Source organism: Haliotis asinina, chromosome 2 (assembly GCF_037392515.1).
Source record: "Haliotis asinina isolate JCU_RB_2024 chromosome 2, JCU_Hal_asi_v2, whole genome shotgun sequence".
Lineage (NCBI taxonomy): Eukaryota > Metazoa > Mollusca > Gastropoda > Lepetellida > Haliotidae > Haliotis > Haliotis asinina.
Window position 1 is genome coordinate 5,327,596 of NC_090281.1, and position 16,222 is coordinate 5,343,817.

Consider the following 16,222-nt stretch of genomic DNA (forward strand, 5'->3'; position numbering starts at 1 on the left):
AGTGATATTAAACATGAGGGATGTTTCGAAAGTTGTTTGGAATTAGGCCTTTTTGTATTAGCATACTTGTTTTATATATTGGTTTATAAAAACAGAACCTTAGGCAGGTATAGAAATACTTATGAAAGGAATTTTAAATTGTTTTGCTCTTGAAAAAGGGACTGCACATTTGCCAGCAGTATGCTTGAGTTTCATCTGGCAGTTGTACCATGTTTGCACACCAGTTTATTCAAGATGATACTTTGCATTGAACTGACCAGATTTAGAGAAAGTGCTTTTTCTGATTTTTATTCATTTTATACTCTGGACTCAAGTTATAACCTGCATCCTCTACAGCTGTCCGATGGCAAGACTTGATATCACTGAAATACTGCTTCCATCCACACACTTTCACATATGGGAATAGTTTCTATCAATCTGTGCCACAAAACCTATCTTTTAGATAACAAGGGGAGACAATTCAGCAACCAGACCCATCACCAACCTGAAATGGGACACATTACTCAGAAATCATGGTCTAAATGTATGAGTCAGGTCGTGTATTGATTTGTTATAACTTGTCTGTGCTTATAGCAGTCGTGCCTCACTATCTTTCGCGTGAAAACATTAATGTAAATATTTTTAATTAATCCTGCTACACTTATCATCTCATAAAATAACAGTGTTTAACAATTTCACTGATTATTATTCCTGACTTGTTTTTCATGTGTTGTCTCTTTGAACATTTTAACCTGAGTCAGGTGGGATAATGAATCGCAGGCTCAAGTATGAATACTTTCCCAGCACTTGATGGTCAACGAGGAGGCCGAGTGCATCACCTGGTCTATTTGGTGACTTCTTTCACTGGGTGTCTTTCCAGGCAGTGTCACCACAGCATCCAATTTAAGTTTCTTCAGGCTTTTGTGTGATACCTTTGGAATATTACTAATTTCAGGATATTTGTGGAAAAGAATGTAAAAGTAGCAACTATTTTGCTCTTTTATCTATGGAATTTTTACTTTCAGACACGCCATCACTGAAGATGTAGATATTACTCATGGGGAGTCTAAAGATGACAACAACTCAGCGGCGTAAAGTCGAGTCAATCCCACGACACAAAACGATGTCTGTAAACGTGCGTCGGCTCCACGAGGCCCTGACTGTGCATCTGGATCAACAGGAAGTCAGCACCTTCATCGATGCCCTAAATCTGTACAACAACCAACGAGATGTTTTTGAATTTGTGAATACATTACGAAAAATACTTAACTCACCCCAGAAACGACAGCTATTCCCACTTGTTAAACGTGTCATTCCACGGTCTGATATCCAGGCGTTTGAGTTACTAACAAAGGGAGGTAAACGCTACAGTACTCTCCCTCGTCCTGTTCTCTATCGGCCCCATGCAGCGGACATTGCTGTGTATAAGAAACAACACAGCAGAACTCCAAGTCTTCATGGGAGTCTCCGAGAGCGACCTCGACATGCAATATCCAAGGTCAATGGCCTTGGACCACTCTCCAAATCTGAAGTTAAGGGTGAAGCATTACAGATTAACATTGGTCCACCAGCTGACGAGGAAGATGGTTTTGGGTTCACAATACGAGGTGGTGTGGAATACGGCCTTGGAATCTACGTGTCAGCGGTAGATGAGGATGGGCCTGCAGACAGTGAGGGTCTCAAGGCAGGGGACCTCATTACAGAAGCCAATGACATTTCATTTGAGAAGATCTCACATGAGGAGGCTGCTAGGGTAGGTCATGCTTTTGATTTTCTTAATCTGGTTGTCATGGGTGATTTTTTTGGGGTGAGATCAAACAGTATCACCTAGGAGATATCCTTACAATGAAGTTACATCTTTGCTGACCAGGACATCACTAATCTGGTTGCATGTGGCCCAGTGCATAGAGCTCAAGTCACAATCAGGTGAAATAAAGCAACTGTTGGGCGTGGACAGTGCTTGGATGGGTGACCATGTTTGGCAGCTTGACTCCTGACCCCAACAGGGAAGCCCATGATACATGTGGTCAGGCAAGTGAGTTTGTTCAAAATTGCCTCTGTTCACCCACCAGAAAATGGGTACCCGGGAGGATAAAGTCATGTTGCTATTAACCTTCTATTGCTTCTCAACTTAAGTTATGCAGGATAATAATAATCAGATTGTAGTGCTTTGAGCATGCCCATCTGGTGTTGCATTCAGCACGTTACAAATGCCCTTATTACTATTCTATTCTTCAGCCATGTGACCTTGTTAGCTTGAGTGTACTGACTCATGATACTGTTTATCACTGATTGAACACTTACTGAAATACTTGAGAGCCTAATTGTACATGATAAACAGACTCACACAAGTGCCTTTTGTTGTCAAATGTATCAGCTCTCAGGCTTGAGACACTTGGGTTTGGTTTTAATATTTGTTTTTTTCACATCACAAACTACAAATGGGCAGTATATAGTTGCGATTTCATAAAATGATAAGTTACATCACCATTGTATAATGATATAATCCTTCGACCAATTCACTTTGAGTCAAATGATAGGACAAAAATGTGTTAAGATTTCAAAGACTGACTATTAGGGCTGTGTATTGGCAAATAAATTGTATTGGAATATATTGCAATTCAGGTATATTGGATATACTGGAGGCTAAAGTGTTTGACAGTAGGCCACACTAATTGTGCATGTCAATCCTATTCTTTATGTAATGGCTCTGATAACAGCATTCTCAACTTTCGGTTGCTAAGTCAGGGTTTCTTTTTTCTTTGTTATACAATTAGTAATATGAATGAAGATATAAATATCCTAGTGTTCTCTGAGAAACGTATTCCAATATGTATTTTTTTAAAGGCATATTTCTTTAAGCTGGTATACTGGTAATACCGCGCAGTCCTATTGACTATTTAATACCCTGTTAGATGGCGGATCTGTAATGTGCTAGTAGCGATAAAATATTTGTAAGCTTGTAATGGCACAAACACTTTTCTGGATTAGGCCCCCATTTCTGTAAAATGATCATAGTAAACCTTACGATAGATTAATGACTTTTGTTTTGAGGAACGCGGCCATGTAGGCCCCTGGAATTTTAGTTGTAAGTCAGAAAATGTGTGGATTCAATGCTTCAGAACAGAGGCATCTTCTAACACATATTTTTTTGTCTCAAACCATATACTTCAAGACATTAGTTATGTTCATCAATCTATGTTCTTCTCTTTTAAAGCTCAGAATAAAATTAAGTTTCTCATTACGTTAGAATGAATTGAAATTATTTCAAAAAGAGTTGAGCCCCACCCCCAAATATCCAGTGTGTGCATGGTATGGGTTGCATGATGCAGTGAGCTGCTGTCAGCTATATTAAAACAAGCCAAAGAGTACGCTCATCCGGGACAGCTGTGCCATGTTATACACATCTGTACCTGCTGCCCTCACAGACATTCTGTCAAACTTTTTTCTAATGTCACAATACATCATTACATTTTCATCCAGATCTTTCCTTATCGATATCTTCCCAAAGATGATTATAATTCTTTTTGAAATCTTATTTTATACAAGGATCTTTGGGTTAGTCTAGTGGTTATGGTGGCACTCACTCACTCTCACTCACTCACTCACTCACTCACTCACTCACTCACTCACTCACTCACTCACTCACTCACTCACTCACTCACTCACTCACTCACTCACTCACTCACTCACTCACTCACTCACTCACTCCCAGCAATATGGGTGGGATTATGCAGATTCAGATACATGTTCATCTGTATGCACTGGGAGACTAGGAGACAACACCATGATGTGCGTTAAGTGAATTTGAGTGTAAGTTTGCTGGTACACCTCTTTTAGTAATATTCCAGCAATATTGCAGGAAATGGACTTTACACATTGTCCGTATATGAGGAATCAAACCTGGGTCTTTGGCAAGATGACTGAACACTTTAACCACTAGGCTACCCCACCGCCCCAGTGATGAAGGAGGGAAGTGTAATAATATATTGTGTTATGAATTTGAAACTTGCTCATGATTCCTTATCTTCCTAATTTGCATGAACAGTAAAATACGAAAAAATCATTTGTTAATTAGTTAAACTGTACATTATTCATGATAAATATTTGTTCACAGAAAAACACAAACCCTGATTGTGCAAGACTCAATTTAGTGGATACAAACTGTTGTCTTTATGACACAGAATGTGGAAAATTTCTTGCCAAGTTCATTACCAATTACACTTACTGCACTCTTTATTGATCTATTTACCAGTTGGTAAAAATATCTAAAAATTAAGAATGAATTTAAATATCATACATTTTTTGAAAACAAGTCATGCTATAAAATATGAAACTGTTAGTATACCCCCCACATCAACCTTCTGAGATTGCAATAATCTTGTGTTTTTGTCTCATAAGAAACAGAGTTAACAATCAGCTACCTGTAATTCAACAGTGATTCAGATAATACAACTGTTAGTAAAAAATAGGTCCAGTGCACACTATGCTGGTAAGGTGGAATTAAAGTTGATTATAGGTGGTCAGCCTAAGTACCTGGTTGTGTAATGTTATTAGGAATGTAAAGCATGCTCATTACATCAACCACTGATTTACCTGCTTCAGACAGCAAGACTGACAAATCCATGGGTGCAATATCCACTCTCTAGGCCACCTCAGAAACATCAACTATTTTTATTGAGTACAAACATCTTGGGGTTCATGAATGAATGTTTAGTACCAAAAAAAGTAGTGACCATGATTAAGTATAGTCATGTACAGATTACAAAATACATCCAGACTTAGAGTAGAACCATTCTTATATTCAGGCTTGGCAATTCAGATGTTTCAAATCATTTTAGACTTGTGTTGGATTTGTTTTTTAATTTATTTTCCATATTCTTGCTAGACAGATATTGCTAGGTTTAGTTAAGTGAGCTCAGGACCCATGAAAATCGTAGTTAGGATTGGTCTTCAGCAACCCATGCTTCTGGTACGAAGGGGCTAGCAGGATTGGGTCATCAGCCTTACTGACTTGATGACGTGTGACATTGTATTTCAACTGCATAGATGCTGTTGATCAATGGACTGGTTGCTTTATTATCAGACTGCCATCATATAGCTGGAATATTGCTGAATCCAGCATTAAATAAGTACCAAATAATGCATTGTGCTCAATGTAGGCCATTTAAAGATGAAAACTTGTGATTATCTTCCCTAGATTATCCGTGCAGCGAAGCGTCTGGAGCTGTGTATCTGCCGTGTGGGCAGGATCCCAGGTACCCATGTGGTACACCAGGCCTATAGCTGGGTGGATCCCCGGGGTAGGGCAGTGTCCCCGCCCCCAGAACTGGAGCACATGGGTCCCCATCAGGAGGTGGGCAGTCTGCGGAGTAGAAGTGGGCTGATGCTTCTGAAAGGGAGTGATGAACGGAAGGTAGTGGTTCTCTCAACTACTCCAAGCTCTGCACAATCAGTTTGGATTCTTTTTCATGTCACAGTGTACACATTTTATCATGTGCATTAAACACTATGAACAGCACGAGTCATCCTATTGTTACACAATGACATTGTATGTTCTATCATTTTTTTTTAATTTGAGTAAGTGGCCAAAACTGTGTTCTCACTCTCATAATGTCACAACAGCTAAGTCAGTACCAAAGCACAAATAAGAGCTGATACCGTTCTTAAATTAAAAAGTACTACATGAAACTTTTAGTACTTACTGGAGACCTCTTACTCTCAAAACCTGCAAAAAGCCATACATAATTGTCAGAGTTTGTAATCGCACTGCACTACTATTTTTGCGAACTCACTATTTTATGCTGAGTTTAGTTTCAAAATGACCATTGTTTCCCTCAGCTCAGCATTTGTAAAAAAATGGTACCTTCATTAAGAGATTGTGTAATTATTTTAGGAACACTACTGTGTAAGCGCAAATTGTCTGAATTATCACCTGATTCTCAGACCTGGCATTGTGTAGTTGCGTAATTGTCAGAATAGGCAACGTGTAATCAGCTGATAGTGAGAGTAGGCATTGTGCAATCACTTGATTGTGAGAGTAGGTATTGTGTAATCACCTGATAGTTGGAACAGGAATCGTCTAATGACCTATTTGTCGGAATAGGCATTGTGTCATCACCTTGACAGAATTGGCATTGTGTAATGACCTGATTGTCAGAATGTTTATTGTGTTATCACAAAGTGTCACAATTATCATTTCATAATCACCCGATTGTCAGAACATTGTGTAATGACCTAATTGTTGGAATAGGCATTGTGGAATCTCCTGATTGTCAAAATTATCATTGTGTAACCATCTGATAGTCACATTATGATATATGTACATACAGGAGGAATTATCTGTAAGTGAATGAATAGTCAATGGCGTCTCTGCTTCAGAGTACACCCAAGAGTTATTCCCCTTTATGAGATCAACGACCTAATGACTCCCTTCATGAAGAAACATTAATATTAGAAGCTGATATTCTTGTTGTTATGATTTATTTGTGCAGATTGAGCATTACAAGATATTTCCTTATTTTGTAATGCATGGCATGGTTCCAGAAACAAGGTCACATGCCCCTCATACATTGGGGTGAGATTTGTTAATATATTTGGATCCAGTATAGTTGAGCACAGGATTTATTTGGTATTATGGTTAAGATTTTAGAAGGAATATGTAGAATTCGGAGAGTGATCTCTACACATGTAATGATTCCAAGTCACACAAATGGGTCAAGCTGCTGATTCCCCTATAGCAGAGATCAACACACTGTGCAGCCTGTGGGTAATTAAAATTTAATAATTAATTCTCTTCAGCCCAGAAATGTTAAATAATTGAGCCCCTAGCAACCATCACACATCTCTACACTGGGGAGAGAGTGCTAAAAAGACATGTAGGGGGTCAGGCATATTGTCCCTCACATTTAATCTATTTGCAGGTCTGAATAGGGATTGTAAGAGGGGGTGGATAGTGGTCGAGAGTTTGGCCATATTAACACACAAGATGATCACTGCTGTGGCTAGGGATTTGGGAGGGGGTGGGATGGTGGTAGAGTGTTCAGACAATTTATAGAGTTTAGACTCTAGATTTAACATGTGGAAGCATGTGCTGCAAGTTTAAATTCAATTTAGCAAGGTTGAATCAACAGGTAATGTTGCTCTACAATGAAAATACATTTTGCTTATTTGACAAGAAATTATGTGTTTCTTTTTTTTTCCTTAACACCAGCCTATACATTGATCTGTCAAATTAAGAGTTTTCTCACCAAAACATGTTTTTCTAGCATCCATTGAAACAAAGTTTTACAAACAGAGGCATTCACAAGAGCAATACGTTAAAGATGTGTGTTTTCTGTGTTTCTAAGGCAACATATTGTCTGAACTTGTGTAATTGGTATTATGTTTTGTTCCGGAGTGGTGAGGTAGCCTAGTGGTTAAAGTGTTCACTCGTCACACTGAAGACCCAGGTTTGATTCCCCACATGGGTACAATGTGTGAAGCCCATTTCAGGTGTCTCCCTGACATGATATTGCTGGAATATTGCTAAAAGCGGCAAAAAACCATGCTCACGCACAAAGATTGCATATGCATAACTCAAAAACTTTGCTTATGATATTACTGACCTTAAATAAATTGCTATATCTTTGTAAATAGTTTGTATTTCCAAGGCAAAATGCTGGATTTTGTTTAAATGAAGGTAAGTTTATTTTTTAGAAGATAGTACATGAAATGTTCAATTTAGTTTGCAATATTTATTAACACAGCTGGTAAGTGACGTAAGTGTTGTATTTTGACATTCAGGTGTTTGCCGATTTTAATAAGTGGTTAGGAAGGTAGTTTTCTATTCCGGAGTGTGACATGTGCCACTATATTTCAGACTTCTGAAGTGCTAGATGTTTGATGGCATTTAGAAGATGCTGTTTTTCTGTGTTACATTTTCACTTTATTCTTGAGCACAACTTTTCAGTGCTTGTTCTGGCCCCATCATCAGGTAAAATTTGAGTTACTGCTCAGTTGTACCTGACGATATGGCAGAACAAGCCTGGAAACGTACTCAAGAATAAAAAGAAGATGTAGCCCAGAAAATTTCTATGTTTGTGCTAAAGTGCTGTATCTAAACTTTTCATCTATAGTCCATGTTAGCTACAGGACCTAGTGGTATGTTTTAGTTGACAGACTGTTTTGTGTGAGGATACAAGCATTCACTGATCAATGTAAATTGAAACAGCTGGTTGTCACTGATAGTTGTACATTGCCTCGTCAGTAGCAGCACGAACCCCTACTGCATGTGTTGCCTGCCTATACAATGTTCCACTCTACAGATCGTCAAATCGAATCTGAACTTTGGGAGAATTGATTAATGTGGAAAATAACTGTTACTGTCCCTGCCACAAAGAGGCAGGCGGATATAGGTGTGAGCTCAATATCCTTCCATATGAGATGATGGGGACAGAGTTTCTCAAAACCATTATAGATAGGGGAACCAAATTTATGTTTTCAGGACATAAATTTGGACAGGACAGAGTTTGAAAACAGAAACAGTTGGTGACAGTTGAGTTATGGCCCTTGTCATGCATTTATTGACTTACGGCACATTTACCTCAATGGGAACACTGATTTTCTTATTTAAGAACTTATATATCACTATTTCTAGGAAGAATGAATATTGTCATCGATATTTGGTATCTTGATTATGTTGCGAACAGTTTTGTCCCTGAAATCTACTGTAAGACATCGTATAAACAGATCAACCAATAGTGGAAAATGTAGAATCTATTTCTTGTATTTATTGAGAGTTGGTGGATTGTTCAATTACTTTTGGTTCATGATTTTGAATATTTGCATGAAGAAATTTCATTGTCAGCCAACCAAACTGGTTATTACTACGTTTGAAGGCTGTAAGTTAAGGGTGAAGAAATGCCAAATAACTTGAGTAGCTGTTTGAGGTAGCTTTTGATAGCACACTGACTCTACTTAAAGGTCACATGCAACCAAAAAATCAAACATAATTAAAACACATTTATCACTTATTCATGACATATAATATACATTGCTGTTTTAAAAAAACAAATAAACACAATTATAAGCGTGTAATCGCGATTCAAAAGTGCAATATTTTGTACTTGGGCTTACTTCCCCCGAAACGAAACCCTCGGGAGACCGAACCCAGTCATAGCACTCAAGTGTAACGACGGCTTCCGATTGGCTGTTTCATTTGCTGATATGCTGAGGGTTCATTGTGTGTACAGAAAGATGATCTGTTTGATGGGCATTTTAGAAGTATAGCCAGTCACAAGAAAGTAAGATTCTTTATGGATAACAACTTCTTTTTGTGTACTTGATGCGTCGTTTCAGTATGGATTCATATACTGTTGTCAAACAAAATCATATACACGAAAAGAAGTCGTTATCCATGAAGAATGTATATAGAGATATTGGGTTTGGAAAATAGATGTTCTGTGAATTTGCGCTCGATCCAATACAAAATCATGTCAGTAGAGATGGTAAACTACTTCGAGGCTGGAATCTGTCATTCGTCCAAGTACAAAGCAGGACTTGAAACTGACGAGAGTTTGCACCAGTTTCCGTCAGATCCAGTCATCCGAAAAAAATGAATGTAGTTTGTTTGCAACCCACAGACATAAAAACATGTCACGTGTATCACACGTGCCTAATAACATAATGTGGCAGACACAGGACTCGGGTGCACGAGTCATAAATCAACTTATTTTCTTTATGTCGTATAGTCTGATAGGTGTTAAGTTCAAATTGCACGTGGTCAATGATTGAAGCTGTGTATTGCATGTTGTCTTTTACAGGCAGACAGACATATAGGTGTGAATAAGCCAGACACTGAGCTTTTTCTGTGACATAGACTGCTTACCACAATCAACAAGTTGTTTTATGTAACGAGTAGATTATTTACTTGTTTGTGTACACAACCAAGATTAGACTACTGCTCACGACCTCAGACGCTGGGCATACAAACTGTTTCAAGCTCCGCGAACCTATTCACTGTGCATGCGTTATGGACGCAGCGCAGCACAGCTGTTGAAACCAGTTTTCCTCCCAGCGCTAGGGGGAATTTAGTGAAACATTTGAACTCCGATTTCGCGGGCTTTTTTTTCATCGCGTTTTTTTCAACTTTATACGTTGAATTGGCATTTTTTATGATTTGTTTCGGTAAGTGCATACCGAAAGGTACCAGAATCTGCAAAGTTGTGTTTTACGTTGCATGTGACCTTTAAAGAGCCAGGATACTTTGAGGAGGAGGCAAACTGACTCTGGCATCAGGTGTTTATCAAACACCGCCAAGAGTCTGATATTCAACCCTAGTTACATGACAAGCAACAGGTAATATTCCAATATAGGTATAAACACCTTCCAGTTCTTGTCAGTCCATATACAACTACTGTATATTACTGAATTTTGAAGGAAAAAACCCCAGTAGCGTGTACAAAGTGTTGGACATGATTTTGATCCCATTGGGGTGACAGGCTTATTTACAGAGCATACCATTTTGATATTGATTTTAGGGATCAAGTTAGGGGTTGGTTTATCTAGGAGATAGGCTTATCGATGGTAATATATGGTAATCAGAAATCCTTGTAGAGACATGTATGTATCATTGATGTCATGTCCCCTCTTATACTTAGTTTTAGATACAAATCAGTGGTAAAAATACAATGTGGAATTACTTTTTAATTTAGGTATCATGGAAAAATTAAATGTTTCTCGGACACATTTTTTTAAAAGTGACGAGGGTGGTAGGACCGTTTTTTCAATTTTTGATCGAAAACAAAAGTGGTGAGGGACAAATACATTTTTATTTTTGTAGATTCAGTCACACTACTTCTTACACAGTCATTCTTATGGTGGATAAATGGATGATCCAGACACAACAAAATTATTGTTAAAAGTGATGCTTAGCCTTAATTATTTTAAAAAAAAACCCTGTTTGGGTGCCTATGGTACTCTTTTGGAATCCTAAATAAATCCCTCTGATGTTTCTCTTACTGTTCTTAGTTGCAGAAAAAATTATCAATATCATCTTGTTTCATAATACTTTTAAAACTATCACTATCACCACACCCACCACCACACCCACCACCACCCCCACCCCCACCACCACCCCACCCCACCCCCAAACTTTAGTAACAGTGTTACATGCTGCTTTAATGTTTTGTGAGATTTTCTATATATCCACAGAAATGGTTTGTGAAGTGCCTGTGATGTATTTACAGGTGAACGTAGTTGTTGACAAGGGTGAATGTCTGGGACTAATGATCCGTGGAGGTCGTGAGTTTGGCCTTGGTGTCTATGTGTCTGGCATCGACCCTTTCTCTGTGGCAGAGAATGCAGGCATTAAGGTAATGTTTTCTTATCTTCTTATTTTGTATTTTGTGAACACTGACTCTGGTTGTTTCAGTTTTCTTGACTAATTGTCTAGTAAGGTTGTATTGATCAGAGTTTGCCTATCTGTCGTTAACTTTTGCATTTTCTACATCTGAATCTCAAAACTTTAAACCTTAAACTTTCGTGTTTACAAATGATTTTCACTGTGATGTCTCTTACAGTAGCAAACAGAACAGCTAATCAGTTTGAGTACTGACAAGTCTGCCATAGCTTTTTGTGTCCTGTAATTTATATAAATGCAAGTGACTTGATGGAATTATACATACAAGAAGTCCAAGCAGGGGCGTGCAGAAATGAAGTGTAGGCACAACAGGACATGGTAGCAGATTTAAGCAATGACAAAGTAGCTTTCAGCAAAAGTCTATTCTATTTGGTCATGAAATGTTATGTACCAGCTGGTTTACTTTTTATCGAAATATATATAAACAAACTTTCTATGCATTTTCTTATTTAAACTGTCAGTATACAGTTACTTATATAGAAAAATCTAAAGACTAGTGCTAATTATATCATTTAAGGCCAATAATACTTGTTAAATATAGTGTTGAATGTAGTGTTAAATATAGTGTTGAATGTAGTGTTAAATATAGTGTTGAATGTAGTGTTAAATATAGTGTTAAATATAGTGTTGAATGTAGTGTTAAATATAGTGTTGAATGTAGTGTTAAATATAGTGTTAAATATAGTGTTGAATGTAGTGTTAAATATAGTGTTGAATGTAGTGTTAAATATAGTGTTAAATATAGTGTTGAATGTAGTGTTGAATGTAGTGTTAAATATAGTGTTAAATATAGTGTTAAATATAGTGTTGAATGTAGTGTTAAATATAGTGTTAAATATAGTGTTGAATGTAGTGTTGAATGTAGTGTTGTATGTTGTGTTAAATATAGTTTTGAATGTAGTGAATAAATATTAAATGTTAGAATGCTTGCTTCTGATTACTTTATATGTAAACATAATTTGAACCAATGGGAATTATGAAGACCAATACGAAGAGAAATCAGTTATGTTATGTACAGTCTTATATGAAATCCATGCGTCTTGTCTTCCGAGCAACAAACTGCTCAGTGACACAGTGTGTGTGTTTACTGACATTCATGATATACTGATCACCCATAGTGGACTGAAGGTACGTCTTGATCTTTCTCTTATTGCACTGAAGGATCTCTCGCTTGATGTTCATGTCATGGGCAAAGTGGTGAATTGCCAGGTATGCTGCTGACAAATATTAAAACACAAGAGGTGTTCCTTGCAATTTGGTGAAATTCTAAACTTTGTGAAAGTAGTGGAATAGCAGAAAGACGTGTATCTGGTGTTTGAGAATGGAGGAAAATCTCGACTTCCATGATTATTGATGACGGAGCATCAAATATGCTGATGACAATACCATCAAATATACTGATGACAATACCATCAAATATACTGATGACAATACCATCAAACATGCTGATGACAATACCATCAAATATGCTGATGACATAACCATCAAACATACTGATGACAATACCATCAAACATACTGATGACAATACCATCAAATATACTGATGACAATACCATCAAACATACTGATGACAATACCATCAAATATACTGATGACAATACCATCAAATATACTGATGACAATACCATCAAACATACTGATGACAATACCATCAAATATGCTGATGACAATACCATCAAATGCTCGGTTGAAGGTGGGAGATCAGGTGCTGGATGTCAATGGCCGCAGCTTTCTGGACATCAGTCACTCGGAGGCTGTGAGCATCTTGAAGACCAGACGGCACATGATGATTACGGTGAAGGATGTTGGGAAGCTGCCATTTGCTAAAACAACCATAGACAAGACTCAGTGGTTACCACGTGACAGACTCCCCAATCAGACGGGATCAATAAATGCAAGGTATTATCTTTTTCAGGTTGGCACAATTACACTCCAATGGACAGGTATCAAGCATGATATTTAGCCTCTCGTGTTTACTGTGTTGAGTGAATAGTTCTTACTCTAACTAGGATTGCATTGAAGAAGTTGTCTGTGTTTTCATTGACAGAGAATACCTTGTCACTAAATTGACACTTGCAAATATAAGATCTTGATTATGTATTTTTTTTTTGAATGTATTTGTAATCATGAAATGATTTTGTGCTCTACATATGCAAACTATTACAAACTGTTATGGATGTATTATCCATCCTTCAAAGCTGCGGACGGTGGAGTTGCCTAGTGGTTAAAGCATTTGCTCATTACGCCAAAGATCTGGGTTTGATTCCCCACATGGGTACTTGTGAAGGCCACATGTGACTGCCGAGATATTACTGGAATATTTCTAAAAGCAGACTAAACTGAACTCCCTCCCTCACTCAGCTCAATGAGTTGGGTTCAGAACATTTCAGCGCCTCTTGGTATTAGTGGTCTGTAACAGAGTGTCATATTGTTCCAGCCCTGGTTGTATACCGGTGTTGTTGTGCTTCCAGGTTGTCATCCAGCATGGGCAGTTTGGACAAGGCCGGCCTGCAGAACCACCAGGATGGACACTCACGGGTGAGATGACATGATACTTCAGGAACATCCTGTGTCAGCTGACCTCATCCTGAACTCCTAGCATATCCACTAGCCCAGGTTAGGTAGTCTGGTGGTTAAGGTGTTCACTCATCACACCGATGACCCAGGCTGGAGTCCCCAAATGGGCAAAATGTATGAAGCCCATTTCTGGTGTCCCCTGTCCTGATATTTCTGGAGTATTGCTAAAAGTGGCATAAAACCAAACTCACTCATACTCACAAGCTCATGCCAAATGCTTCACCATTACTATTTCAAGCCTTCTGTATATGAGACACCTTCTCACATATTGAATGTTCAGTCAGAGAACTTTTTTCAAAATGGACATTTGTATTCCTGTGCTTGCCTCAATAGCTTAAGTCAGTGCCTTCAACTTTGCAACGACTGAAAGGAAGCTTGAAATGGTAAGGGTTGAAACCAGCCCTCCATTTTGGCACCACCATATTGGCTAGTGTACACTCATCAAGTAGATTGTCACCACCATGAGGCTGTGTGGACCTCCTGTTATCCATGTACAAATATTACTAGGTAGGTTAGCCAAAAGCTGTTTTGCAACTTCTATGACAAACAATTTTCACTTTTTCCTAACCAAACCTCATGAAAGTGGATGATATTTTCTCACCTTAATGGGTAGATCTGAGTGCTCTCAAGGTGATGCAACTGTGTTACTGCTAAGCTTAGTGTAAATGACATTCACATACATGTGCATTCTTCCTTCAGCTTGGTTTCAGCAAGGGAGCAGGGTCGCAACTGATGCGGAATACGACAACATCCTGGCCTCAGAAAGATGTCATTGAACAACATGCAAGGATCCTGCTCAATAGCAAAGAGCAGACAACTCTGCGGTACTATCTAAGTGAACATCAGAAGGGCACAATTGGGACAGATGGTCTGGTGTTTGCTTTGTTTGAACTCCTGAACACTCAGGCCAAGGTAGGACATTGTTAACGCACCAGTCTAAGTAAACTTAGTCTGTGTATTTTGTTACACTCTACCACTGAGTCTAACAAAACCTAGTAGACGGTTGCGTCAGGTAACCTTTGAGCAACCAATGAACGTCCAATCAATCGCGAGACGGTTAAATAGATTTAACCAATCAGGCAACAGCTACTATTTAGTGATTGGAGGGACTTTCAAAATATTCAGGTCACTGACACAGATCTCTTCACAAACAAAATTCTGCATGTAACACAATTATTTCACCTGCAGTACATACGCATTGGGGTTTCAGTTGACATGGTTACCATTACCTAATATTTCCGCAAGATAACATCCTTGAATATTGCCCAAAACACCATTTTCAGCGACTGTTTACTCACCATTGTCATGGTTGTACGTATGCCATGTGCATCAACCCAGAAGCGAGTGTACGCTAAATAGCAATTGGAATTGTTCGGGTATGAACCTTTTTGAGATAAAAAGTTCAAAAGGTATGTTCGAATGCGCACTTTCGTGATGTGTGTTCTGATTGGTCATTCTCAAAGGTAACACCTGATGCGACCTCCCATGAGGTTTTGTGAGACTCGGTAGTGGAGTGTAACGAAAAGTACTGAGGATAAGTTTACTTAGACTGTTAACGTGCAGATATTTTGCTTGTACTACTTTACACATAGATATCATACTTGTGTTACTTTATGTAAGGGCAGTTCCAGGTTTTGTGGACTCAAAAACATTGACCACAAGAAAAACATAAACGTCCGTAAATTATTAAGAAAAACAGATTTTATGTATCATCTGTGTTGGCTACTATAAAGTTAGGCAATTTCAAGAAATAGTAACATCTGATTGGCCTAATGGTTGATACTGTCTCAAGGTATTTTTAGTATCTTGAGTCAATACTGTAAATTATCTGACATGATTTGGCATCCATACATGATTTGACATCACCACATATTGGAAATACGTATAGAGAAAGTCTTTGTATTGCATACAAATCTTCTTTATTAAAAATAATGGATAAGTTGCCGACAGGACGAAGCCAAAGTATAAGGCCCATGATTTATACAACATGACTCCGCATTTGTCTTCTTCATAAACTGTAAAAACAATGAAACACTTTACCTGAATCAGCAAATTTAATCAGCAGAGCAAAAACGTTTTGTGAGGATATTTTCCTTTTCTCAACAGTTTACTCTACTGACTGAAATTCGTCCCTTGATCAACCTCCGAGACTTGTCAAGATTTGACAGACTGGTCCGCAAGAAAGAAGCTCAGATGATCAGGGTACATGCTCAACTGACACTGAGTGAGACTGGTTGCAGAAAGACTATGAACAGACAGAGGCT

The 16,222-nt window shown here is 38.2% G+C and overlaps 1 protein-coding gene across 1 annotated transcript in view; it reads left to right on the forward strand.

Annotated features, from left to right (window-relative positions):
• Positions 1-767: 767 nt before the first annotated feature.
• LOC137274757 (whirlin-like) overlaps positions 768-16,222 on the forward strand; it is a 40,142-nt gene continuing 24,687 nt past the window's right edge. The window contains exons 1-8 of the mRNA XM_067808093.1: positions 768-830; positions 1,028-1,732; positions 5,180-5,395; positions 11,208-11,333; positions 13,075-13,280; positions 13,853-13,919; positions 14,658-14,870; positions 16,065-16,160. Coding sequence (XP_067664194.1) covers positions 768-830; positions 1,028-1,732; positions 5,180-5,395; positions 11,208-11,333; positions 13,075-13,280; positions 13,853-13,919; positions 14,658-14,870; positions 16,065-16,160 — 1,692 coding nt within the window. The remainder of the gene's footprint in view (positions 831-1,027; positions 1,733-5,179; positions 5,396-11,207; positions 11,334-13,074; positions 13,281-13,852; positions 13,920-14,657; positions 14,871-16,064; positions 16,161-16,222) is intronic.